We start from the raw sequence: 26247 nt of genomic DNA on the forward strand, positions 1-26247 counted from the left end.
AGGAGGATGTGCAAGTGGACAGGCTACCTGTACTTTTGTTGCCAGCCAGCACCACAGCCGCTGAACTGTTAAGTCTTGGGATGACTATGTATCAGGAAACAGAGTGGGTCACTGGGTGACAGTACACACTGGATCGGCATATACACGGATGGAGCGGCTGCCGAGACTGGAAGGCTTTCTGGTTTCACTACTCGGTCAGAGACTTTGCTTCTGGATATGTCTACCTCCTGTGTCATCCACGGAGAACCGAACGCTGGCTAGCCAGAAAATGTCACCCGAACATAACAGTGCTTTGCAGGACGTGATTAAAAGGACCAACCATACTAAACTACATGCCCTTAACTCACGTCTGTTGGCACAGCCCTGCGAGGAGATGAACGCCGAGCACACACATCTGCTCTTGTGCACAGAAGGGAGAGGGCTTTCTACAGGCAGGCCCTGGCCAGTCTCTGAGGTATGAGAGCCACTCCAGAGACTTAGAAAAACTGTCACTGCTGGCAGCACATACTGTGACACAGAGTGGGTCGCAAACCTTGCTCACTTGTGTGACATTTTCAGCCTGTTCAACGATCGCATTCTGTCACTTCAGCTGTGCTCAAGTTGGTAGAGAAAGTAGCTGTGTTCAGAACAAACTGGAATCACGAGGGCAACAAGTGAGGATTGGGAGTATGGACAATTCAAACATTAGCAGAGATTCTGAAAGAGACTGAGCCACAGCCTTCTTTCTCCCAGCTAGAGTATGATCACCTATCTCAGCGTTTCAAAGGAGTTTGAGCATTACTTTCCAACCTCAAAAGACCCGGGAGCTGGGAAGGAACGGACCCATGACCCATCTGTGAACAGGCCAGGCGAGTCAACTTTGTCCATCCTAGAAGATCAACTGCTTGAGGCTGCAAATGGTGGCGGCCTTAAGAGTACATCTGATACAACTTCAAATCTCCAGCCATTCTGGATTAAAGTGAAGGTGGAATATGCTGAGGTTTCTACAAAAGTACCGAAAAGCCTGCTTCCGTTTCCAACATCCCATCTTCGTGAAGCAGGGCTTTCTGACAGCAACCAAAATGAGATGATGGAGTAGACCGGACATGAGAACTCACTCTGGGTGTTCCTGTCACTCCCACTGCCCCTAGATGGGACCATCCAGTTGCAGGAAAACAAGCTCAGGGTTCCCACCGATTCTGCACTGCGGTGAGCTGTGTAGTTATTTCATTATATATCACAATGTAATACTAACAAGGAAATAAAGTGCACAATAAATGTGATGCACTTGAATCATCCCAAAACCACCCCCACCCCTGACCCTCAGAAAACTGTCTTCCACGGTACAGGTCCCTGGGGCCAAAAGCGTCGGGGACTTGCGCACCCTGGGTACCACCGTGAAACTGTTGACAGCAGCTCCTCACCGCCCACACACTGCTGGGGGAGTCCGTTTCCTTCTCCCTTCCCAGACTTTATCCCCTGGCACCATACTCTGTCTCCCTCTGCAGGGTCTGTTTTCTCTCTTGGACTATTTTCACAGCAGGGAAAGGAAGCCTTTCACAGAGACTCTAGTAAGTCTACTATGAAAACCAACAAGCAAACAGACGGCAGAAAGCATCCTGACCCTGTGCTCCTGTCCAAATTCCGGCCCCTGCCCTGTGGCATCTGGGCAGGACCTCTGGGCACCACCCAGGCATCCCCACGTTTCCTTCCATGTCCGAGGACCTCGGTGCACCGGTCCCTCCAGTGCTCACGGCCCCTCTTGTTGAAATCGCCATCAGCACCCGTAGCTGTGTGTCCTCGTCCTTCGCGAGAGACCTCCCGCAGTGGGGGCCCAAGTCGGCCGGCTCTCCCTCCCTACCTCCTCAACACTGACCTGCTCCACCCGCCCAGGGCCCCCGCTTTGCTCCCTGGCCAGCACCTCCTTGCCCTGGTGCACCCAGGTCGGGGGTCATCCTCGGCTCAGACGGTCCATCTGGTCCTGTGCCCTGGGCCACCATCTACCTCCTGAAGCTTCCAGGACACGTCCTCACCCCGGGCAGTAACTATACCCACACATTCCCCTGCCCACCTGTGTCCACTCGGCTGTCTAGAGGGCCATGCACACAGGTCACTCACTCCCCTCTGTGCCCAACTCCCCATCTTCCCATCTCACTGGTGGGCCACGTCGTCCACACCAGTGGAGAAGCCAAAACCCCTGGGTCTGCTGGTTGCCGTGACCCCTCAGCCTGCACCTGCCCCACCACGTGGCTGTGCAGTCTGACCGCCTCTCCCTCTGTCTACACAGCATGCTTCCCCAGTACCACCATCTTTGCTCAGGCCTGCTGCAGCACGCGTCTTACTGGGCTCCCGATTACAAGCAAACTTCAGTTTAAAAACAGAAATCGGGTACTCTGACTTTTTACTGTAAACCTTCACTGGTGATGATTTTATGTAGAGTAACGGCCAGCTTGCCGACGGCGCCCACAAGGCCCCACATCCCGTGTGAGCTGGCCACCGCCCAGCTACCCCCTCTGCTCCAGGACACACGCGCTGCTCCTGCGGCGACCCCCCGACCCATGCCCCCACATCTGGAGCACCTTCCCTTCGGCCTTCCCAACACTCTCTCTCAGAGTTGGGACAGAGGGCAGATGCCACCCCTCAGAAAGACCTCCTGACTTTCCCCCGCCACCTCTGCTCTCTTCCAGGCTTGCTGGGGGCAGGCCCTTCCCCTCCTGGAGCATTCCCGAGCAAGGGCAGAGGCCTAGCCTGTCCAGCAAGGGTCCCCACCCAGCACCCAGACCTCTGCCTGCCCTCCAGGGGCCTCTCGGGGAGCACATGGCCACTGCCCCAAAGCTCAGTGATGTCCTGAGACGTTGCAGACGCACATCCCAGGCCCGTGCTGGATGGGCTGACGACCAAGTGGCCCCAAGATCCCGAGTCCACCTGTGCTTCCTCTGTGGCTGCTAAGAAGGGGTCACACTGCCTGGGTCTAGTCCGTGAGGCTCAGGTAAGTGTCTGTGTGTGTGTGTGTGTGTGTGTGTGTGTGAGTGTGTGTGTCTGTGAGAGACAGTGTGTGTGTGTGTTTCTGTGTGTGCGTGAGAGAGTGTGTGAGGTCTGGAGCTCTGCGAGTCTCCGTAAGTAGCAGTTCCCAGCCACAGAACGGGGTGATTTTCCTAAGCACTGAATGAGATAATCCATGTAGAAATGCAGACCAGCGCCTGGTTCCCACCCAACACAAGGAGAAAAAGTTCATCACTGTTCTTAAGCTGAAATTTTCTCACTACCATTCTAAAATTTCATGCACAAGACAGTGAGATTTAGACAGTTTCCAACCAGTAGGCCGTTACACTTTTAGGGATGGTTTTGTTGAGGTTTCTGAATCTATAAGAAATTTCCTAGACTCTGGTAACCGGCCCCAGAAAGCAACGGCAACAAGGTTCAGGAAACAACAGAGACACCCCAAGCCTCATGGAGTAAGGAACGCAGAACCATCCTTTCCATTCAGTCATAAGAGGAGCCCAAGAGTTTGTGTGAAATTCTCTCCCATCTCATGTAATTATTCTTAGAGGTATACATACACCAAAATCAGGCTTTAAAAAAGCTATCGCCCTGACTTCACGGGGGCAAGGAGCAGTTTCCTACAGCGCTTTCCAGGAGGCTCTTTCATCTGGTTCCACCCAGACCACTCCTCCCATCAGCACCAGGATCTGAAGCCGGACCCGTGACCACATGTGGCCAGTGTAACTGGGGGTGTTTCCCCAAGTTAAGTAGCTCATGCAGGGACCCCAAAGGCAGAACAGGACTGCAGTGTGGGGGGCTGCCATGCTAAAGACCACATTCAGTGAAATCAAGTTACAGACAATGGCATCCAGGGTCAGACCCTGAAAGAGGTCTACAATTAATAAAAATAAGAATATTCGAAAATATTCAATCCTTTAACTTTCCCATGAATGATATCCTAAGTCTTTAGAGCTGAACGTTGGTTGACAGATCTAGTATTTCAGTATGTTCCCATTCTTTATCTACCAGAGAAACTAAAAATAAGTCGGATATTTAGTGTTAAAAATTTAAGTTCATGTGGCTGAAATGTTTTAAATGAAAAGGAACAAACGCTGACATCAGACATCATGGATGTATGCCCAAGTGTCAGAACAACTTCATTTACCCATAAAGCTTCTGGGACAACTGAGGTTTGATTCATGAAGTTGGAAAGTCACGTTCATAAGAAGTGATGGGTCCCCTCTCACCCACACCCTGCACCCCTGGGTACCTTCGATGAACACCTCGGCGGAGGTGCTGTCGGAGCCGCTGGGGTTCGTGGCCAGGCAGGTGTAGCGCCCTGTGTCGTCCTCGAAGGCCTCGGCAATGACCAGGGTGTGCAGGTCGCCCCCGTCCCAGAGGATCTGGATGTCGGGACTGCTGCGTAGCTCAGTCCCCTCACAGAACCATCTGCCGACCAACAGGAGTTGCAGGATGGGAGGGAGAAAAGGAAATGAGAGGTTTACAACAATAAAGCAGTAGCAAGAGGTGAGAGGCTGTGTAATGAGATGCTTGTTTGATAAAAAGAGACTTGAGTTCCTGATATCACTGAACACTGTTACATTTGGGACCATGAAATGCATGGCTAGACTGCTCCCCTGGGTTTTCATCATAAAGCGTCTTGTAATTTCATCAACCTGGAACGAAGGGAACATTATCAAGCTGGGAAAGCGCCAGTTACAAACAGAAAGGAACACAAATTCCAAGGGCCTTATAAATTTTTATCACTAATGCCTCTTGCACCTGTTACAATTTCATCTACTGTGCTTCCCTAGAAAAAAATATGAAAGTGACAAGAACATGGCGCTCGAAAGATGTGATACGTCCAGGGAGACTGAGGGGCACACGACAGCCCCGGGCAGCAGCGTGCCTGCCGAGCTGCCAGCTGGGCAGATTAATAACCCCCACACCACTGCTATTTGGAGACCTTTCCAGCGGCACACCCAGTGGTGTGGGCAGGGGCCACGGTGGGCTGTGATTCATTCTTGCCGGTCTTACCCCTTTCCATCCGCTCGGTCTATGATGTGGGAGGCGGCAAGAGGCCGGACCATTTTCATGAGGGTTCCTCCTCACATGCCACGCACCTCAAACTCTCAACAGGATTTTTACCAAAAAAATAAAATAAAATAATGAAGCTTCCCTGACCCCCTCCCCTCAAAATGAGGTTTAAAGAAATATGAAGGAACACCCACCAACAACTAAAAGGACTGACAGCTGTCCAGTTAGCTCCTAATCAGCATCAGAGATTTTCTGAGTCTGAAGCTCTAGAAGATTCTTTGGACTTGGCCTCCTTTTCATGTCACTGAAGACCAGCCTTTTCTGCACTTAGACAGCATACTATAGATATCTGTCTGTATTAAATCTAAAAGCAAAGGTAATAAATTGAAGAAAGCAGGGAAAACCACTAGACCATCAGGTATGACCTAAATAAAATCTCTTACGACTATTCAGTGAAAGTGAGAAATAGATTCAAGGGATTAGATCTGATAGACAGAGTGCTTGACGAACTATGGATGGAGGTTCATGACACTGTACAAGAGGCAGTGATCAAGAATATCCCCAAGAAAAAGAAACGAGAAAAGGCAAAATGGTTGTCTGACAAGGCCTTACAAATAGTTGTGAAAAGAAGAGAAGCTAAAGGCAAAGGAGAAAAGGAAAGATATACCCATTTGAATGCAGAGTTCCAAAGAATAGCAAGGAAAGATAAGAAAGCCTTCCTCAGTGATCAATGCAAAGAAATAGAGAAAAATAATAGAATGGGAAAGATTAGAGAACTCTTCAAGAAAATTGGAGATACCAAGGGAACATTTCATGCAAAAATGGGCACAATACAGGACAGAAATGGCATGGACCTAACAGAAGCAGAAGATATTAAGAAGAAATGGCAAGAATACACAGAAGAACTGTACAAAAAAGATCTTCATGACTCAGATATCACAATGCTGTGATCACTCACCTAGAGCCAGACATCCTGGAATGTGAAGTCAACTGGGCCTTAGGAAGCATCACTACAAACAAAGCTAGTGGAGGTGATGGAATTCCAGTTGAGCTATTTCAAATTCTAAAAGATGATGCTGTGAAAGTGCTGCACTCGATATGCCAGCAAATTTGGAAAACTCAGCAGTGGTCACAGGACTAGAAAAGGTCAGTTTTCATTCCAATCCCAAAGAAAGGCAATGCCAAAGAATGCTCAAACTACTGCACAGTTGCATTCATCTCACACGCTAGTAAAGTAATGCTCAAAATTCTCCAAGCCAGGCTTCAATAGTATGCGAACCATGAACTTCCAGATGCCCAAGCTGGATTTTGAAAAGGCAGAGGAACCAGAGATCAAATTACCAACATCCATTGGATCATCGAAAGAGCAAGAGAGTTCCAGAAAAACATCTGCTTCTGCTTTACTATGTCAAAGCCTTTGACTGTGTGGATCACAACAAACTGTGGAAAATTCTTCAGGAGATGGGAATACCAAACCACCGTACCTGACTCCTGAGAAATCTGTATGCAGGTCAAGAAGCAACAGTTAGAACTGGACATGGAACAACAGACTGGTTCCAGACAGGAAAAGGAGTACATCAAGGCTGTAGGGGACAAGACAATGGCACCCCACTCCAGTACTCTTGCTTGGAAAATCCCATGGATGGAGGAGCCTGGTAGGCTGCAGTCCACGGGGTCATTAAGAGTTGGACACAACTGAGCAACTTCACTTTCACTTTTTACTTTCATGTATTGGAGAAGGAAATGGCAACCCACTCCAGTGTCCTTGCCTGGAGAATCCCAGGGACAGGGGAGTCTGGTAGGCTGCCATCTATGGGGTCACACAGAGTTGGACATGACTGAAGTGACTTAGCAGCAGCAGCAAGGCTGTAGATTGTCACCCTGCTTATTTAACTTACATGCAAAATACACTATGAGAAACACTGGGCTGGATGAAGCACAAGCTGGAATCAAGATTGCCAGGAGAAATATCAATAACCTCAGATATGCAGATGACACCACCCTTATGGCAGAAAGTGAAGAAGAACTAAAGAGCCTCTTGATGAAAGTGAAAGAGGAGAGTGAAAAAGTTGGCTTAAAGCTCAACATTCACAAAAGTAAGATCGTGACATCTGGTCCCATCACTTCATGGCAAATAGATGGGAAAACAATGGAAACAGTGACAGACTTTATTTTTGGGGGCCCCAAAATCACTGCAGATGGTGACTGCAGCTGTGAAATTAAAAGACACTTGTTCCTTGGAAGAAAAGTTATGACCAACCTGGACAGCTTATTAAAAAACAGAGACATTACTTTGCCAACAAAGGTCCATCTAAAAGCTATGGTTTTTCCAGTAGTCATGTGTGGATGTGAGAGTTGGACCATAAAGAAAGCTGAGTGCTGAAGAACTGTTGCTTTTGAACTGCGGTGTTAGAGAAGACTCTCGAGAGTCCCTTGGACTGCAAGGAGATCCAATGAGTCAATCCTAAAGGAAATCAGTCCTGTATATTCATTGGAAGGAGTGGTACTGAAGCTGAAACTCCAATACTTTGGCCACCTGATGCGAAGACCTAACTCATTAAAAAGACCCTGATGCTGGGGAAGATTGAAGGCGAGAGAAGGGGACAACAGAGAATGAGATGGTTGGATGGAATCACAGACTCAATTGACACGAGTTTGAGTGAGCTCCGGGAGTTGGTGATGGACAGCGAGGCCTGTGTGCTGCAGTTCATGGGGTTGCAAAGAGTTGGACACGACTGAGCAAATGAACTAACTGAACTGAAAGGTAATAAGACAAACCAGGCTGCTAGTACTCAGTAACCACAGAAACTATACTAAAAAAAAAAAAGGCACAGGATACTTGGGAAAGAACAGCTATGACTTTGGGAATTAAAAACCATTTGAAAAACCAGCCATTGAACAATCATGTAATGCAAGGCATACTGCTTTTGAGGCAGTTGAGAAGGGCAGTATTCCTTGATTCTGGGCAGTTGGTGGTTTCCTGTTTCCAAAAAGTCCTGGAGAACATTCCAGCCTAGAACCGTCTTCTAGCTGCTTCCTCTTTGCTCTCTCCAGTCACAATCCAGGGCCTCACTCCCGAGGACTGACGGTGGCTTCAGTATCGCTCGACCTGCAGTCTTCTCATTGGCCTTGTCACGGCTGGCATGCCGAGGGCTCCTTCTCTGGCCCGTCAGGTGAGTGCATTTGGCCCTGCCCTGCATGAACCGCCCCCTCAGCTTCGCTCGCTATGGTCCGCGTTCCTGTAACTTGGGCCTGGCTTCTTCTGTCCCACTCCCGCAGCATCCTGCCTGGATTGCTTGTTCCCCATGCAGCCCTCAAGCATTTCCTGCTTCCCCTCTCCTCTCGGGAGCTCTCTCCTCACCCTCTGTGCTCATCCCACCCTGGGGCAACTCTCCCCACAACCAAGTGAAACGGCGCCTTCAGCACATTGAAGTCTCCAGAGCACAGGCTGCCTGGGTGCCCTCCGTGTGAATGTCACTGTGCTAAGAGCCGGAGGCCCTGGGAGGGGTCATGCCCCGCGGACTCTGGAACCAGCCAGAGTCTAGGCATCTGTATGGCACCTCGAGTGTGTTAACCATCCATAAAAAGATAACTGTCAGAGGAACAATGGAGCATGAAAAACATGCAATAAACGGTTAAAAGAAATGACAGTTAATCACCCTGGTCAGACCTGCTCCGTGGGGACAGCTCAGCTGGCCACCCCAGCGGAGCGGCACCCTGATCTCGTGCAGCACACTGCCTACAGGCCCCCGCCAGCCTCCCCATGGCCCTGAGCCAGGAAATGGTTTTCATGTTTTTAACGGTTAGGAAAAACTCAGAAGAATAATAGTTTGCGACACATGGAAGTTACATAGAGGACAGATTGAGAGTCTGTAAGTTTGAGGAAGAGAAACTAAAGAACCTCTTGATGAAACTGAAAGAGGAAAGTGAAAAAGCTGGCTTGAAACTCAACATTCAAAAAAACACTAAGATCATGGCACCCAGTCCCATCACTTCATGGCAAATAGAGAAACAGTGGAAACAGTGACAAACTATTTTCTTGGGCTCCAAAAGCACTGCAGATGGTGGTTGCAGCCATGAAATTAAAAGATGCTTGCTCCTTGGAGGAAAAGCAATGACTAACCTAGACAGCATATTAAAGAGCAGAAACACTACTTTGCCGACAAAGGTCTGTCTAGTCAAAGCTATGGTTTTTCAAGCAGTCATATATGGATGTGAGAGTTGGGTCATAAAGAAAGCTGAGCACCAAAGAATTGATGCTTTTGAACTGTGGTGTTGAAGAAGATGCTCGAGAGTCCCTTGGACAGCAAGATCAAACTAGTCACTCCTAAAGGAAATCACTCCTGCATATTCATTGGAAGGACTGATGTTGAAGCTGAAGCTCCAATACTTTGGCCATATGATGAGAAGAGCTGACTCAATGAAAAAGACCCTGATGCTGGGAAAGATTGAGGGCAGCAAGAGAAGGGGATTGCAGAGGATGAGGTGGTTGGATGGTATCCCCGAATTGATGGACATGAGTTTGAGCCAGCTGCGGGAGTCGGTGATGTACAACAGGGAGGCCTGGTATGCTGCACTCCATGGGGTCACAAAGAGTCAGACACGATTGAACAACTGAACTGAAGTTTTGGGGGCTCAGAGCCGTGCCCCTGCACTCACCCGGTGTCTATGGCAGCCTTCATGCTACAGCGACACCTGGGTCATTGGGACAGACTGCATGGCCCACAAATCCTGAAACAGTTACCATCCGGATTTTATAGGAAAACTGTGATCCCCGGGCCAGCAGCATCAGCACCATTTGGGAGCTTGTTAGAAATGCAGTATCTCTGGAGGTTCCTGAGAAAAGTAAAAAGAGAGCTACCTATGACCTAGCAACCCCACTCCTGTGCATCCATCCAGAGGAAGCTCTAATTCCACACAATGCATACACTGCAACACCCACTGCAGCAAGATTCACCGACTGTGAGCCTCAATGTCCACCGACAGGCGAATGGATAGCGAGGATGTGGTACACACACACAATGGAGCCTTATGAGTCTCAAAGAAGAGTGAAACAATGCCGTCTGCAGCAACACAGCGGGACCTGGAGATAAGCATGCTAAGTCAGGCCAGAAGGAGAAGACAGGCGCCATACGGCATCACCTGCATGTGGAGTCCACAGTATGACCCAAATGCACCTGCCTACGTAACGGAAACAGAGAACAGAGCTGCGCCTGCCAAGGGGCAGGGCTGGTGGAGGGTGGGATTTGGAGGGTGGGATTAGAAGACGTAAGCTTTTATACACGAGGTGGATAAACAACAAAGTCCTACTATACAGCACACAGAACTACATTCAATACCCTGGGATGAACCATAATAGAAAAGAATGTAAAAATGTGTGTGTGTGTATATATATATAGTCACACACATATAACTGAATCATTTGACTGTACAGCAGAAATTAACACAACATTAACATACTTCAATACAAAGTTAAAAAAAATAACTAAATTTAAAACAATGCAGAATCTAGAACCTCACCGCAAACCCACTGAGACAGCTTGGACCTTGGTGATTCACACGGACATAAGAGGTGGAAGTTCTGGTCTGCCACAAGCGGGCCGTGCCAGCCTGATCACAGGGCCCCAGCGCTCCCCTGAAGGGCCACGCTTCTTGAGCACAGACACCAAACTGGGTGTCTTAATCTCTGACTCTCTGCACACAAGTGCCCGTGAAACTGCATTGCTTCTCTCTCCTCTACAATGCAAAATGTATAGCATTATTCACTTGGCAATTGATATTATATCATTTTCTACCCTCTGTGTTGTTTCTTTATACCATTATTTGAGGCCTAATACATTTACGGCTCACTTTCCCATCCAGAAAATGGACTGTTTTTCTCTAATCCATAGGTACTGTCACAGTCACAGCATCCTGGCAAAAGACTAAGAACATTTAGTCTCCTTTAAAGAGGAAGAGTTAACAGTCGAGTCTGTTGATTCTATTTTGACTTTAAAGTCACTCTCCATTAAATCCTTGTTGCAAGTACAGCTTAAGCTACAGGGTAAATACACAAAATCGGTGCAACAAAGGTGTGTGTGGGGGGTGGGGGTGGGGAGATACAGCCCAGGTGTGACACTCCGTCCCCTCACCCCCGTCCTAAGGCAGACGTCACTAAGGGTTACAGTGTCCTCAGCCAATGAAACTAAGGATTACAGTGTCCTCAGCCAATGAAACTAAGGATTACAGTGTCCTCAGCCAATGAAACTAAGGATTACAGTGTCCTCAGCCAATGAAACTAAGGCTTACAGTGTCCTCAGCCAATGAAACTAAGGATTACAGTGTCCTCAGCCAATGAAACCGAGTGCCTTGTGGTGGCAGGTCTCACAGCAACCGAGGTGCAAGTCTGCAATGAAACACCCCTGCCATCCTCACCTTGGTCTCCTTCTAGAAAATACACTGGTTTTCCTCCAGATCCTGAAACCGCCTCTCTTCATAAAGAGTGGAGGGTGGACAGAGGGTTGGGTGCAGAGGCAGCCTATGGACACGTGACCTGTGCTTAGCGCCTGCTGCTGCTGCTGCTAAGTCACTTCAGTCGTGTCCGACTCTGTGCGACCCCATAGACGGCAGCCCACCAGGCTCCCGCGTCCCTGAGACTCTCCAGGCAAGAGCACTGGAGTGAGTTGCCATTTTCTTCTCCAATGCATGAAAGTGAAAAGTGAAAGTGAAGTCGCTCAGTCATGTCCGACTCTTTGCGACCCCAGGGACTGCAGCCCACCAGGCTCCTCCGTCCATGGGATTTCCCAGGGGAGAATTCCGCTGAAGGATGTCCGCATGTTTTCTCATTCCGTTTCTAACACCTGGAAGCCACTTACTCAGTGGACAGGACAGTGTACTGGGAAATCAAATCCGACTATCTGCACACCCATTCTGTACCTCCAAGTCTCAGCTTCCGGCATACTACTAAGCTGCCAGTATAAAATGGGTAAAACAAGCTCACAGTTAGGATGAGGAGATGATAGAAGATTTGGGAGCCATGATGGCTTTTAAGAGCTTATCTGATACAAACTAATGGAAAGAGCATGACTCTTTACTAACTGCCTACTACATGCTACATGCTTCGCAAACATGGCCTGGTTTTATCTGCCATCAACCTTGTGAAGTGGTTTGTTACTGTACTGAAGATACAGGCCCCTCCCATTTATCCACAGAACACTGACAATTAAACACAGATTAAACTGTGTGTTTCAACTGTCTTCAACTGTGTCTTTCATTGTATTCAATACTTTTAGTTTCCTCTTTCATCAAGCTTTTAAACCTTTGGATAGAAACAAGCTATAACGAGGTTTCCTGGTTCTTTCGTTAATCTTGATGCAGTCACTAAGCAGCTATGTAATTGCTACACCACAGCTGCTGAGGAGCGAACCTTGAACCTCAGTGAGCATGGTAAATCCCCAATCAAAAGTATTTAGACTTGCTCAAGTCAGAGTAAACCAGTTGAGACCGGCTGTCAAACTCTAAGGCCATAAACAGGGTATGAAAATAAGCCTGTATTAACTAAGAATAAAATGTAAACAGGCTAGCAGATGCAATCTCACTCATTCATTCCCTCATCAACCAATTATTAATTCAACCAGCAAAGGGCTCCCTGCACTTAAATTCCAACATAGAAGCTGACCACGGTACAGACAAATAGAGTCAAGGAATTAGATCTGATAGACAGAGTGCCTGGAGAACTATGGGCAGAGGTTTGTGACATTGTACTGGAGGCAGTGATCAAGATCATCCCCAAGAAAAAGAAATGCAAAAAGGAAAAATGGTTATCTAAGAAATCAAGGCTATGGTTTTTCCAGTAGTCATGTATGGATGTGAGAACTGGACTGTGAAGAAAGCTGAGTGTCGAAGAATTGATGCCTTTGAACTGTGGTGTTGGAGAAGACTCTTGAGAGTCCCTTGGACTGCAAGGAGATCCAACCAGTCCACTCTAAAGGAGATCAGCCCTGGGTTTTCTTTGGAAGGAATGATGCTGAAGCTGAAACTCCAGAACTTTGGCCACCTCATGCGAAGAGTTGACTCATTGGAAAAGACTCTGATGCTGGGAGGGATTGGGGGCAGGAGGAGAAGGGGATGACAGAGGATGAGATGGCTGGATGGCATCACCGACTCAATAGGCATGAGTTTGGGTGAACTCTGGTAGTTGGTGATGGACAGGGAGGCCTGGCATGCTGTGATTCATGGGGTCTGAACTGAACTGAACTGAACTGAGGAGGCCTTACAAATAGCTGTGAAAAGAAAAGCTAAAGGCAAAAGAGAAAAGGAAAGATATACCCATTTGAATGCAGAGTTCCAAAGAACAGCAAGGAGAGATAAGAAAGCCTTCCTCAGTGATCAGTGCAAAGAAATAGAAGAAAACAATAGAATGGGAAAGACTAGAGATCTCTTCAAGAAAATTGGAGATACCAAGCAACATTTCATGCAAAGATGGGCTCAATAAAGGACAGAAATGGTATGGACCTAACAGAAGCAGAAGATATTAAGAAGAGGTGGCAAGAATACACAGAACTGTACAAAAAAGATCTTCATGACCCAGATAATCACGATGCTGTGATCACTCACCTAGAGCCAGACATCCTGGAATGCAAAGTCAAGTGGGCCTTAGGAAGCATCACTATGAACAAAGCTAGTAGAGGTGATGGAATTCCAATTGAGCTATTTCAAATCCTGAAAGATGATGCTGTCAAAGTGTTGCACTCATTATGCCAGCAAATTTGGAAAACTCAGCAGTGGCCACAGGACTGGACAAGGTCAGTTTTCATTCCAATCCCACAGAAAGGCAATCCCTAAGAATGCTCAAACTACCACACAATTAAACTCATCTCACATGCTAGTAAAGTAATGCTCAAAATTCTCCAAGCCATGCTTCAACAGTATATGAACCATGAACTTCCAGATGTTCAAGCTGGATTTAGAAAAGACAGAGGAACCAGAGATCAAGTTGGCAACATCAATTGAATCATCAAAAGAGCAAGAGAGTTCCAGAAAAACATCTATTTCTGCTTTCTTGACTATGCCAAAGCCTTTGACTATGTGGATCACAACAAAGTGTGGAAAATTTTGAAAGAGACGGGAATACCAGACCACCTTACCTGCTTTCTGAGAAATCTGTATGCAGGTCAAGAAGTAACAGTTAGAACTAGACATGGAACAACAGCCTGGTTCCAAATCGGGAAAGGAGTACGTCAAGGCTGTATATTGTCACCCTGCTTATTTAACTTATATGCAGAGTACATCATGAGAAACACTGCGCTGGAGGAAGCACAAGCTGGAATCAAGATTGCCAGGAGAAATCTCAATAACCTCAGATATGCAGATGACACCACCCTTATGGCAGAAAGTGAAGAAGAACTAAAGAGCCTCTTGATGAAAGTGAAAGAGGAGAGTGAAAAAGTTGGCTTAAACCTCAACATTCAGAAAACTAAGATCATGGCATCTGGTCCCATCACTTCATGGCAAATAGATGGGGAAACAGTGGAAACAGTGGCTGACTTTATTTTTCAGGCTCCAAAATCACTGCAGATGGTGACTGCAGCCATGAAATTAAAAGATGCTTACTCCTTGGAAAAAAAGTTATGAAACCTAGACAGCATATTAAAAAGCAGAGACATTACTTTGCCAACAAAGTTCCGTCTAGTTAAGGCTATGGTTTTTCCAGTAGTCATGTATGGATATGAGAGTTGGACTGTGAAGAAAGCTGAGTGCTGAAGAACTGATGCTTTTGAACTGTGGTGGAGAAGACTCTTGAGAGTCCCTTGGACTGCAAGGAGATTGAACCAGTCCATCCTAAAGGAAATCAGTCCTGAATATTCATTGGAAGGACTGATACTGATGCTGAAACTGCAATGCTTTGGCCACTTGATATGAAGAACTGATTCATTTGAAAAGACCCTGATGCTGAGAAAGATTGAAGGCAGGAGAAGGGGACGACAGAGGATGAGATGGTTAGATTATATCGCCGACTCAACGGACATGAGTTTGAGTAGACTCTGGGAGTTGGTGATGGACAGGGAAGCCTGGCGTGCAGCAGTCCACAAAGTCACAAAGAGTTGGACACAACGGAGCAACTGAACTGACAGCGGACTAACTGGGTTTCTCATCTCATGAGAAAACTAGCAGTACAGAAAACAGAGAAGCAACCACAACTACAGGCATTGGCTCATCTAATGAAATTAGACTTTTCCAACACATGGAAATAGGAACTGCTTCAAAAATCTTTAAAAATTGCTTCGTATTGTATGCTTAGTCACTCAGTTGTGTTCAATTCTTTGTGACCCCAGGGACTGTAGCCCAGCAGGCTCTTTTCCCTCCAGGCAAGAATACTAGAGTGGGTTGCCATTCCCTTCTCCAGGGGATCTTCCCCAGCCAGGGACTGAACCTGGGTCTCCTGCACTGCAGGCAGATTCGTTACCACTGAGCCACCAGAAAAGCCCGAAGATTCATTGTAGCTTCTCATGTATAGATTCAGCTTGTTCTGGGGCTCCGCAACCGCGCCCCCCTCCCCACCGCACCCCAGGTGGCGCTAGTGGTAAAGAACTTGCCTGCCAATGCTGGAGATGTTAAGAGATGCAGGTTCGATCCCTGGGTTGGGAAGATCCCCTGAAGGAGGGCATGGCAACCCACTCCAGTATTGCCTGGATAACCCCATGGACAGAGGAGCCTGGTGGGCTACAGTCCATGGGGTCGCAGAGTCGGACACAACTGAAGCAAAGAAAGCAAGGGGCAAGCTAAGCAGTAAGGTCCCTCGCTGGATTTTTCCACCTGGAGGACTGAATAGATTCATCTTGCTCTGGATAGAATACTTGGGCTGAAATTAATCTATTAGAGACGGGATTATATTGATGGACTCGTGAGTCTTGAAGTTTCCTTTTTACTCAAAAATGATTATAATACATAGAAAAAAAGGACTGCAGTATTTAGAGCTCTGTAAAATGGCATGTTTCTTCATATTATTCTGTGCTGGGATTTTGAAATCAACGATGTTTTAATATACAAATACCCGTATATTTCTTTTTGCTGCAAAATGTCTTTTTTCCAGCCTAAACATGGGACAGTGCCAGAAATTCAAGGTTCCTCTTACGGTACTGCAGGATGTGGGAAGACTGAAATTTGAGAAGGTGTTTTACCCAGAAAAGCTTACTATTTAATTGTTCACTTTCTACGTTTCAAGGGGAGGTGAGCTGTAAGCCTGACTTGGCCTGAGTATGATGCTGGCAGAGACGGCCTGCATGTGACTGCAGCCCTGGGAAGCCTCTGCTTGGGAAGGGAGTGGGGAGGAGGATAAGTCACATCAGGGGCACTGCAGCTGCTTCTGAGCGAGCGGCTGCCTTTGGGGACCACCAGTGGTTTCCGTCTTGGACAGCGTAAGGCTCACCTCCCCTGTTTCCTGCCCTTCTGCCCTGGGCATCTGGCAGCCAGCCTCAGAGCGGCACACTGCAGCTGGCTGGACGTCTGGGAAAGCTCAGAACACAGTCCTTCGAGACTGAGGAACAGTGCTGATCTTTACGACAATAAATCCAACGGCTAAATGAGAGGAACTAACAAATCCACTGGCCAAGCAGAGTTTATACTTCTCAGCATGGGAGATGGATAGTTTATGTTAAAAAAAACCCACATATGGCACCACTCAACTTCCACACTGACTAGTATCTATTTTGATACTATCACTTACAAGGAAATACATATTTTAGGGACTGACAGTTTTTTGGGTTTTCTTATTTTTTGTACCACAATGATGTGCCACGGAAGTTTTCTGCATCCTGAACTTTAAACATGCAGTTTTTAAAAAGAACAAATCTGACTTATTAAACTTACAAAGTCTCATCAACGGATCTTGACTAATACCCCCAACTCAGACAAGGAAAACAGTAACTCTCTGAAGTCAGTGAATTGAAACAATGAAAGCTTATGAAATACACACCTTTAAAAATGGTTGGGTTATCATTTTCTCCTATAAGGCAGTTTCCTTAGGCTCAAGGGCAAGACAAGTTGTGCTCAAAGACTTCTGCTTTGCTTCTCAACTCCACTGATCTGTACTTCTCAGAAAAGTGTATGGTGATCATGTGTGGGCGCTCAACTGCTCAGCTGTGCCCGGCTATTTGGGGCCCTGTGGACTGTAGCCCACCAATCCTCTGTCCATGAAACTGTCCAGGCAAGAATACTGGAGTGAGTTGCCATTTCCTCCTCCTGGGGATCTTCCCGACCCAGCGATCAAGCCTGAGTTTCCTGCACTACAGGCACATTCTTTACCCTGAGCCTCTTGGTAAGCCCGTCTGTGGGGACCACATGCCGGCCAGTCGGGCCCACAGCAGTCCCTTCAAAGCGCAAGCAGCCACATGGCCTTGTGGAAGCGCGTGTTGGGAGTAAACCAAGGAACCAGTTTCTTTAATGCTAACAGAGTGGAAATCAAGGGTGGGGAAGAGCCCAGAGACAGGAGTGGTTCCGCAATGACTGTTTTCCAGGAGCCCTTGCTCCCTAAGGAAGGGGAGTGCTCTGCCCTAAGGTGGAGAATCAGCAACACGGAACCAGCAACCTCTGCCCAGGACGAACCTCGCTCATGCTGAGCTCACAGGCAGGCTGGCTGCAGACATCCCATTTTATACATCTTCAGTTAAGCAGCAATTAACTTTTACAGAGCATTTTTTGTCTTGTCACCAAAGATTTCTTAATTCTTTACATGTGTTCACATGAACCGCAAGACACGCCATGTTTATTCTGTTGAGTGGATTTATAGGCAGACCAAAGTGAAGTTAGTCCTTGGCTAAATTTACTATGGGTATAATTTCATGACCGCCTAGCTCGAAGGCCAACAGCTAAATCTGTGTGGACAACAGATGTACTTTAACCTTATGGTCCAAAAGAGACCAATAAATAGATTGATGTCTTGAAATTTAAAGCACAGGAAATGAGAATAGATTCTGAACCAAATAGATTCTGAACCAAAACCAGACTCAAACCAAACAATTCTTACCTTTAATCATCACTTTGTCTCCCAAGATGGGAAGATTAAAATAGAGGAGGACCAAAGAGCTCAGATAAAACAGAACCTAGAGAATGACCTGACCTTGTCTTGTTCTGACCGTGAGAGGTCGCCTCACGTTTGGATGCTGTGTGCAGACAGATAATCACAGTCCTGAGACACAACTATGAAAAAGGCCAGTGGGATCCACACCAAGTCTGTGAGCTGCCAGGAGCTGTTAAACTCTCAGGCCGCTTCTAATCAGTTCCACACTGTGGAATTAGTTAGAGGCTCAGGGTTGGCAGGCCGCAGTCCGGTTCTGGTTCCGCCTGGTCCATAGCCCAGCCCAGCTGAAGGAGAGCCAGTCCTCTCTTCGGGGCTGAGTTTCCGTGTCGGGGTCTCCTCCTAGGTGTCCCTAGACACTACTTCTGCCGCCAATGAGCAGATACCGTTGAAGAGGATTCTGGGGCCAAATAGGTTTTTAGATCACCGGGGGAAACAGAGTTCAACATCTGTCTTCACTACAGAACTTTTTAGAACTCTGGGCCAACGTGCACTTTCCAGACAGAAAGATGGCCGTCCTACTGGATCACAGAACACACGCTCTGAGAACAGGGCTGAAGGACCAGCGTGACGTGGACACAGACTGGGCTGAACTGTCACTCGGTTCCCCACTAACTCTCCAACAGTGACATGAGGAACAAGAAGGGAGAGAGGCCTGCAACCCTCCTGTTGCTCATCCACAATTCCCAGCTGAGAAAGCAGGTTCATCCCCAGCAGCTGTCTATGCAAGCACAAAGCTCAGCATGACCCGACAGGTCGCTTCAGAGCTACCCGCCTGGTAACTCGTGCTGCTGTTCCGAGCCTGGGAGCCCGGGCAGGAGACGCCTCAGCAGACCCAGAGGAGCAACCTCAGCTGGTTCGTGCTGCAGGGCTGTGGGCAGTCGGTACCTGTCGCTGCATCACGGCTGCATTCTGGAGGGAATACAGCGGGAGGCGGTTTATGAGAAGCACATGGTGCTTCTGGAGCGGGTCCATTCCACACAAGGATTGCCTCAGAATTAGGAGACCCTGAGGACTAAGACCAAGGCAGGCACAGGGCAGCCGGCCCTCCTGCGTCCTCAACTCCACCCAGAACAGGTCACCCCGCTCCCACAGGGCCTGGAGTCGGTGTCTGACGAACAAGGCCATGAAGACCCTCCCCCGGCAGGGGCACCTGCCTCCTAAGGTCAAGGTCCAGGAGCTGTCACCCCCGCTTACCCCAGTGTCTGGCATGTGCCTCAGCTTCTGGCCTTGATGGTGCTGGGGAGCGGGGCAGTGCTCCTCTTTGGAAACGCTGCACCTTTAGGGGAGAAAGACCTTCCTTCTCTCTCTTGTCCCCAAGGAGCTTCAGGCAGATAGGGGAGGCAGCCCCCCACACCTTGAACCTTATCCCAGCCTCCGGAACCTCCAAGAGGCCGACATGCACCCTGAGGGGCCTCGGACACATGGAAAGCAGAGTGCGTGTGAGTTAAGTTCTTGTGCACGCCAGCCTGGCAGGGACCCTATGCACACGTGGGCCTGCAAGGCAAGCTTTCCCTGGGCTACCCTTGGCAAGGCCACCTGCCCCACACCCCAATGCCGACCCTGGCGCTCACCCTGTGTGCCTTCCAGCAGTGTGTGCAGAAGCCAGCTTACAGGGAAACAGTCAGGTCAAGAGAGGTCAGCAGTGTAGGAGCTCATTGCTCACAGGTCAGCTTGGGGCCTGTGCCCGCCTCCCATCTTGTAACCCAGACCAGGATGCCTTCTGCACAGGTCATACACATACACACACACACACCCAACCACTGTCAACCACACAGCCACAACCACTACAATCACAACCATGCACACACAAAACCTACACACACAATCACAAGTACTCACAGCCACAGACCCATACACAAGCACACAGACTTGTACACACTCACAACTACACACATGCACTACACACAACCACTACACACACAACCACACACACACAACCACACATACTCATACACAACCACTCACAAGCACACACACAACCACAACCACCACACATACACACATACACAACCACACACATTCATACACAACCACACACATGACCATATGATCACACACTCATACACAACATATACACATAACTGCACATACACACATACAACCACACACACTCATACACAACCACTCATAAGCACGCACACAACCACAACTATACACACATACACAACCACACACTCACACAAAACCACATATACATAACCACACACACTCAAGCACAACCATACGAACATAACTACACATACACACATATACAAGCACATACCACTCTGGATTAAGCATCAGACACACACCTGGGATGGACTTTGGGGAAGAGCCTTCCACCCCCGGAAACACTGTCAGTTACCTGTCTGTGCCAGCCACACTGGTGACCCCTCAGGAGCAACTGCCCTCCTCCAACAAGCTGGAGCGAATACTGCCTCAGAGTCTGCAGAGACTGTGTTCTGTTCTCCAGGGGAGCCCCAGCCAAGCTCCAAGCTGGTGGAGCTGCTTCAGGGCGGGCCGGCCACACCTCATTTTATGTGGCTATCTGAACAACAAAGTGGCAGTTTCCACTGCAGTGGTTTTCAGAGCAAATTATTGGCAGCCAGCATTTCATTCCAACAGGCTACATGTTTCAAAAATGTTAAAATTAATGTTAGGCTTGGATACAGACTAGAATCCTTCTCTTTGAAAAACAGATAGACTTTTAGAATGAAAAAGCTTTCAGACAATTAGAGCCCCTCTGCTGCTAAGCTTTCAGACAATTAGAGCCCCTCTGCTGCTAAGCCGCTTCAGTCATGTCCGACTCTGTGCGACCCCATAGACAGCAGCCCACCAGGCTCCTCTGTCCCTGGGATTCTCCAGGCAAGAACACTGGAGTGGGTTGCCATTTCCTTCTCCAATGCATGAAGGTGAAAAGTGAAAGTGAAGTCGCTCAGCCGTGTCTGACTCTTGGAGACCACAAGGACTGCAGCCTACCAGCCTTCTCCATCCATGGGATTTTCCAGGTAAGAGTACCAGAGTGGGGCGCCATCACCTTCTCCTTAGAGCCCCTCAGCCACCTGCTATATTCCACCATTTAGAGTTTATATTCCACCTGTCCCAAAGCTACTGTGAGCACACAATACACAGTTTGTGAAAACCAGCTTCAAAAGCACTTTTTCCAAGTGCTTGGCAAAAGACAAATCAAGACAAAAACTAAAACCAGTATGAGGTATTGGTTGGGGGAGGGAACAAGGCTTCAGCGTATGATATTTACTAGTTACAGAACATGGTAATAGTTCCTTTGCTTACACAGCAAATAAATATGCATCCTTTGCAGTTAAAAACTGTCACTGCTGATAAGGCCTCTGTGTGTGTGCTGCACAGGACACACTGTGTTCTTTAACAGTGTCCTAGACACTTGCGTGCTGGATTCTGGTTCTCAGAGCCAGGACGTGACTGGGCCATCAGGAGCATGTGACCTCTGGCTCCAGAGAACTGCGTGAGACAGGAAGAGAGACCAGAGGCCCCCTCTGTCCTTTCAAGTCTGCGCCTCATGAGAAAGCCCTTCCTCACTACCTAGCATCCCAGTGACTCATCCTCACCGAGGAGACAGGAGCTCACCACGCACTGCAGACAGGTGCAGGGTCTGTCCGTCAGTCCGTCAGTCCATCAGTCCATCAGTCCATCAGTTCAGTCGCTCAGGCGTGTCCGACTCTTCCCGACCCCATGGACTGCAGCACGCCAGGCCTCCCTGTCCACCACCAACTCCCGGAGTCCACCCAAACCCACGTCCATTGAGTCGGTGATGCCCTCCAACCATCTCATCCTCTGTCGTCCCCTTCTCCTGCCCTCAATCTTTACAGCATCAGGGTCTTTTCAAATGAGTCAGCTCTTCGCATGAGGTGGCCAAAGTATTGGAGTTTCAACTTTAGCATCAGTCCTTCCAGTGAACACCCAGGACTGATCTCCCTTAGGATGGACTGGCTGGATCTCCTTGCAGGCCAAGGGGTTCTCAGGAGTCTGCTCCAGCACCTGAGCTACACGTGAACGCTGTGTCACTCACGTCTCCTCTCAATTCCTTTGCTAAAAATAATCACACTCTCCCTTAATGTTTCATTGGTCCAGCTTTTCCACCTTATATGAAGCTGGTCTTAAAAACACTTGCCCACATATGAGGTCAGGTCAATTTTCAGGATCTGAAAAAGTTCCCAGAAGCTTCTTATGGCTAAAACAATTCCCTGTGCCCAGAGATGAAACTGACAGGTGTGAACTCCCGAGTTCCTTGTCATGAGATCTATTGACGCTGGAGGAATAGGTGGCAGGGATCTTATAGAAGAGATCCGAGAACTAGATGGGTAAGTGGTTGGGAGATTAGGAAGACTGGGCCTACAGCCTTTCTCTCAGCAAACAATGGATCTGCAGCTGATGAATGAGAGTGGGCGAGGTCTAAGCCTGCTGTGCTGAACACTGAAGAATGGCACAGTCCTCTTGATTATGATACACTGAGGAGATTAGCCTAATTTAATCACAATAATGAGCCTTCCAGGTGCTTTTTAATTAGGATGGTTCACTGGGGATACATGAGCACATTCGGGATCCCCGCCCACAAAAACTCACACACGCAAAATGCTATGTTTCCTAATTTCTAAACAGTTTGCACCACACAATATCTTCTAAAAAAACAATTTCATACTTTATACAAAAATGTGGGTCAATAGGTGATATTAGAGTATTTCCTTTAAAATAAAGGCTTTCAAAACTTGGTCATATTCCTTATCTATTTATGTGTACTAGAGGCCTCCCCGGAGAAGGCAATGGCACCCCACTCCAGTACTCTTGCCTGGAAAATCCCATGGACGGAGGAGCCTGGTAGGCTACAGTCCAAGGGGTCGCAAAGAGTCAGACACGACTGAGCGACTTCACTTTCACTTTTCACTTTCATGCACTGAAGAAGGAAATGGCAACCCACTGCAGTGTTCTTGCCTGGAGAATCCCAGGGATGGGGGAGCCTGGTGGGCTGCCGTCTATGGGGTCGCACAGAATCGGACACGACTGAAGCGACTTAGCAGCAGAAGCAGCAGCAGCAGCAGAGGCCTCCCTTGTGGCTCAGATGGTAAAGAATCCACGTGCCAATGCAGGAGATGCAGGTTCAACTGGGAAGATCCACCGGAGAAGGGGATGGCAACCCACTCCAGTATTCTTGCCTGGAGAATCCCATGGACAGAGGGGCCTGGCGGGCTACAGTCCATGAGGTCACAAAGAGTTGGACCCTAAACAACTAACACAAGCTAGAGTTTCCAATTTTCTTTTGCTGAGGTCCATGTTTGAGCCTTGTTTCATCAGTGAAGAACCTATAACTTTAAAGATGTCTTAGGACATCACATGCTCAAATTCAAATCCAGTGAGGTGTCATTTACTTTTTCAAAAGTGCATTTGAGAGTTCTGAAGAGATTTACAAATGTTTGCCATTTAACTGAAGAACAATTGTCATGGAATTCATTTTGCAATGATTCTTTCATAGCTTTCTGAATATCCTACCCTTTCCCCTCATTGTTTATATCATCCTTATTTTTCCCACACTTCTTGGAGAAGTCATACCACTCTTTTTGTAACAAAATCCCAACTTTGTGTGTGTGTGTGTGTGTTTCACAAGCTCAGACCCCACTGTCCACCCACCAACACAGCAACTTCTCAGCCTTTCAGCTTCCGTGCAAAGGGTCCCACCCCTCTGCCCTGGCATATGCTGTCCATTCTCAGTGCTGAGGGAAAACAACAAAACTGAAGGAAAATCAGCCCCTTAGGTCATTGTGCAGAACCGCTATCTCTAAGTGTCCACTTTTTGTTCAAAAGTAACTCTCCTGAATCGGATGCAAAATGTGTACCTGTGATCAGTACACACAACACACAGACATTCATCATCATGACGTCCCATCTCTTGAACTGGGCCCCTGCCACAGAGGAGAGGAGGAGAGATTCCTCCTCTCCCCAGCCTCTTCCTCTGAAAAGTATCATTATGACTTCTAAGTGACTAAGAACTCAAAGTATTTAATAGCTCTAGCATTCTGGTAGGATTATAAAGAGATTTTCAGCCAATGACTAAAGAGTTAATCCTAGACATTTCAAAGAAAAATGTTAAATCTGTTGCCAGGTCATTTGCTGCGATGTTAAAGCTAAAAGAATGAGTTTGTCCAACACTCTGGAGCCTAATAATGTAATTGTAACTAATAAACTGAGGAGACAGAATGGTTCTAACACAGCTTTGCACATGATTTATTGACCCCTATGCAATAATTCTTCAGCGGTTCATATAACCAGAATTTACAGACTTATTCCTAACTTCAGGAAAAATTGACTTCACTCTTGAACCCGATGCCTTCTTGCATCAATCTCTGAACTTCACTTATTAAACTAAAATCACAATCCTGAGAAGGCCTCCCCCCACTCCCTGGGGTAGAGAATCTGCTTGTTCAGAACTGTGACTGTATCATTTCGTCTTCGGAAAGCCGTCTGTAAGTATTTCATAAACTTAGCGAATAACACCATCAGAGCGTACACACCGCCTGTGAAGGAGGAAAGAACGGGGTTTTCAAGAAGCACTGCTGTGCTGCGCAGCTGCGACACACACGGTGCCTGGAAGGTGTGCAGGACTCTGTGCAGGAGGCAGCAGAGGCCAGAGTCAGGAGCATTCCACCGGGGAGCTATTGGAGCGTGTAAAGAGAAGTGAACGCAATGAAAAATACAAGCAAGCACTCCTATACATTGAAAATGACTGTCACTAATATGGGACTACTTAGGGACTGGTGCAACCTTTTAAGAAGACAATTTGGCAACATTTAGACCCCATTCATCTGACCTGGGGGCTTCATTTCCGGAAAGTCAGGCTCATACGGGCACAGGACACATGACACGTATGTGTTCATGGATGTTCATTATAACATCTTTTTAACTTATTAGGAACACACTCTTGTTGCCCTAAGTGTCCTTGAGAAAGGAAATGGCAATTCAACTTTGGCATCCCACACAAGGCAGGTAAAAATACCTGTCAAAAGGGCATGGTCTGTCCAGTAAACCACCAGATTGGAGAAGGGACAGTAGACTTCTGGCGGGGGGGGGGACAGACAAGAAATGCACAGCTTTTTAGTTATACTGAGAGGAGAGACTGATGCTGAGCAAACTAGAAAATTTTCACTTTCACTGTATGATTTTTTTTTTTACCATAAGCAAATATTCGTCATACACATTAAACGTGTTAAAAGTGAACAAGAAGGAAAACTAAACAAAACGCATGGTACTATTAGAACCCCAAGCTATGTAGCATTTTCAAACTGAAAAGGAATCCATACTTCCGAGAACAATAAAGGAGACCTGCGTTATCATTCTGTCACTTATTAACTTCCTGTGGTCTTTGACTCATATTCTATCTGTCCCCACCTTGCAAGGTTGTTACAAGGCTGAAACAAGGTAGTGCACGTTGAGCGTTTGGTATGAGGCTGGACGCACTGCACTTTAAACGGTTGCCAGCTGCTGCAACTTCAGACAAAAGCTAAGGGCACTGTCCCGTGTGGGGGCAGGGCTGAATGTTCGTCCCCAGTGTCTACTCCCTGCCCCCAGCTTGAAACATCCGCCCTGACTCTGTCTGCGAAGCTTCTCACCGCATGCCTTCTAAAAACATGGTCCCAGGAAGGATTAAAGGGACCTGACTAAAAAAAATCAAATGTTAGTAGATTGTCCCCTACACTGACGTCGACGGTCGTGAGACTGGATCTCGAGGTGCAAACAGATGCTGAAAAAAATTCACACCAGCCGGGGGATGCTCTCGTCTCATTTCCAACAGTAGGTGAAAATGCCAAGTGCCCAGAAATGAGCGTCTATAGCGTGTGGCACATTAAGGTTGAATTCTGCTGTTTCTCCTTAACAACCAAGCAACAGTTGACAGGAAAATTCTTGGCTCTGCTGAGTAAAGGATGCCCTGGAACCAAGACAGAGTGACGCCTGCAGGCCACAGGGGTCCGGCCCCCTGCCTCACCCCGTCCTTTGGGCCGGATGGTGAAGATCGAGCTGAGAGGACACAGCAGCTCCTCTTGGACGAATGCAGACGTGGCTCCTCCGGGGGCTGCGCTGGGCAAGGGCACGAGCGCTCAGACTAAATAAAACATTCCAGATAGGGCCACACAATGGGACTAGGGTAGGAGGGTAGCTGAGGACCAGAGGTCACTTCCTGCCTCAAC

The 26247-nt window shown here is 47.8% G+C and overlaps 1 protein-coding gene across 4 annotated transcripts in view; it reads right to left on the bottom strand.

Annotated features, from left to right (window-relative positions):
- Positions 1-26247, bottom strand: part of PALLD (palladin, cytoskeletal associated protein) — a 376038-nt gene that overhangs the window by 208561 nt on the left and 141230 nt on the right. For all 4 annotated transcript variants that reach the window (XM_069576798.1, XM_069576797.1, XM_069576796.1 and 1 more), the window contains one exon: positions 4232-4410. In XM_069576798.1, coding sequence (XP_069432899.1) covers positions 4232-4410 — 179 coding nt within the window. The remainder of the gene's footprint in view (positions 1-4231; positions 4411-26247) is intronic.

Source organism: Ovis canadensis, chromosome 2, assembly GCF_042477335.2.
Source record: "Ovis canadensis isolate MfBH-ARS-UI-01 breed Bighorn chromosome 2, ARS-UI_OviCan_v2, whole genome shotgun sequence".
Classification (NCBI taxonomy): Eukaryota; Metazoa; Chordata; class Mammalia; order Artiodactyla; family Bovidae; genus Ovis; species Ovis canadensis.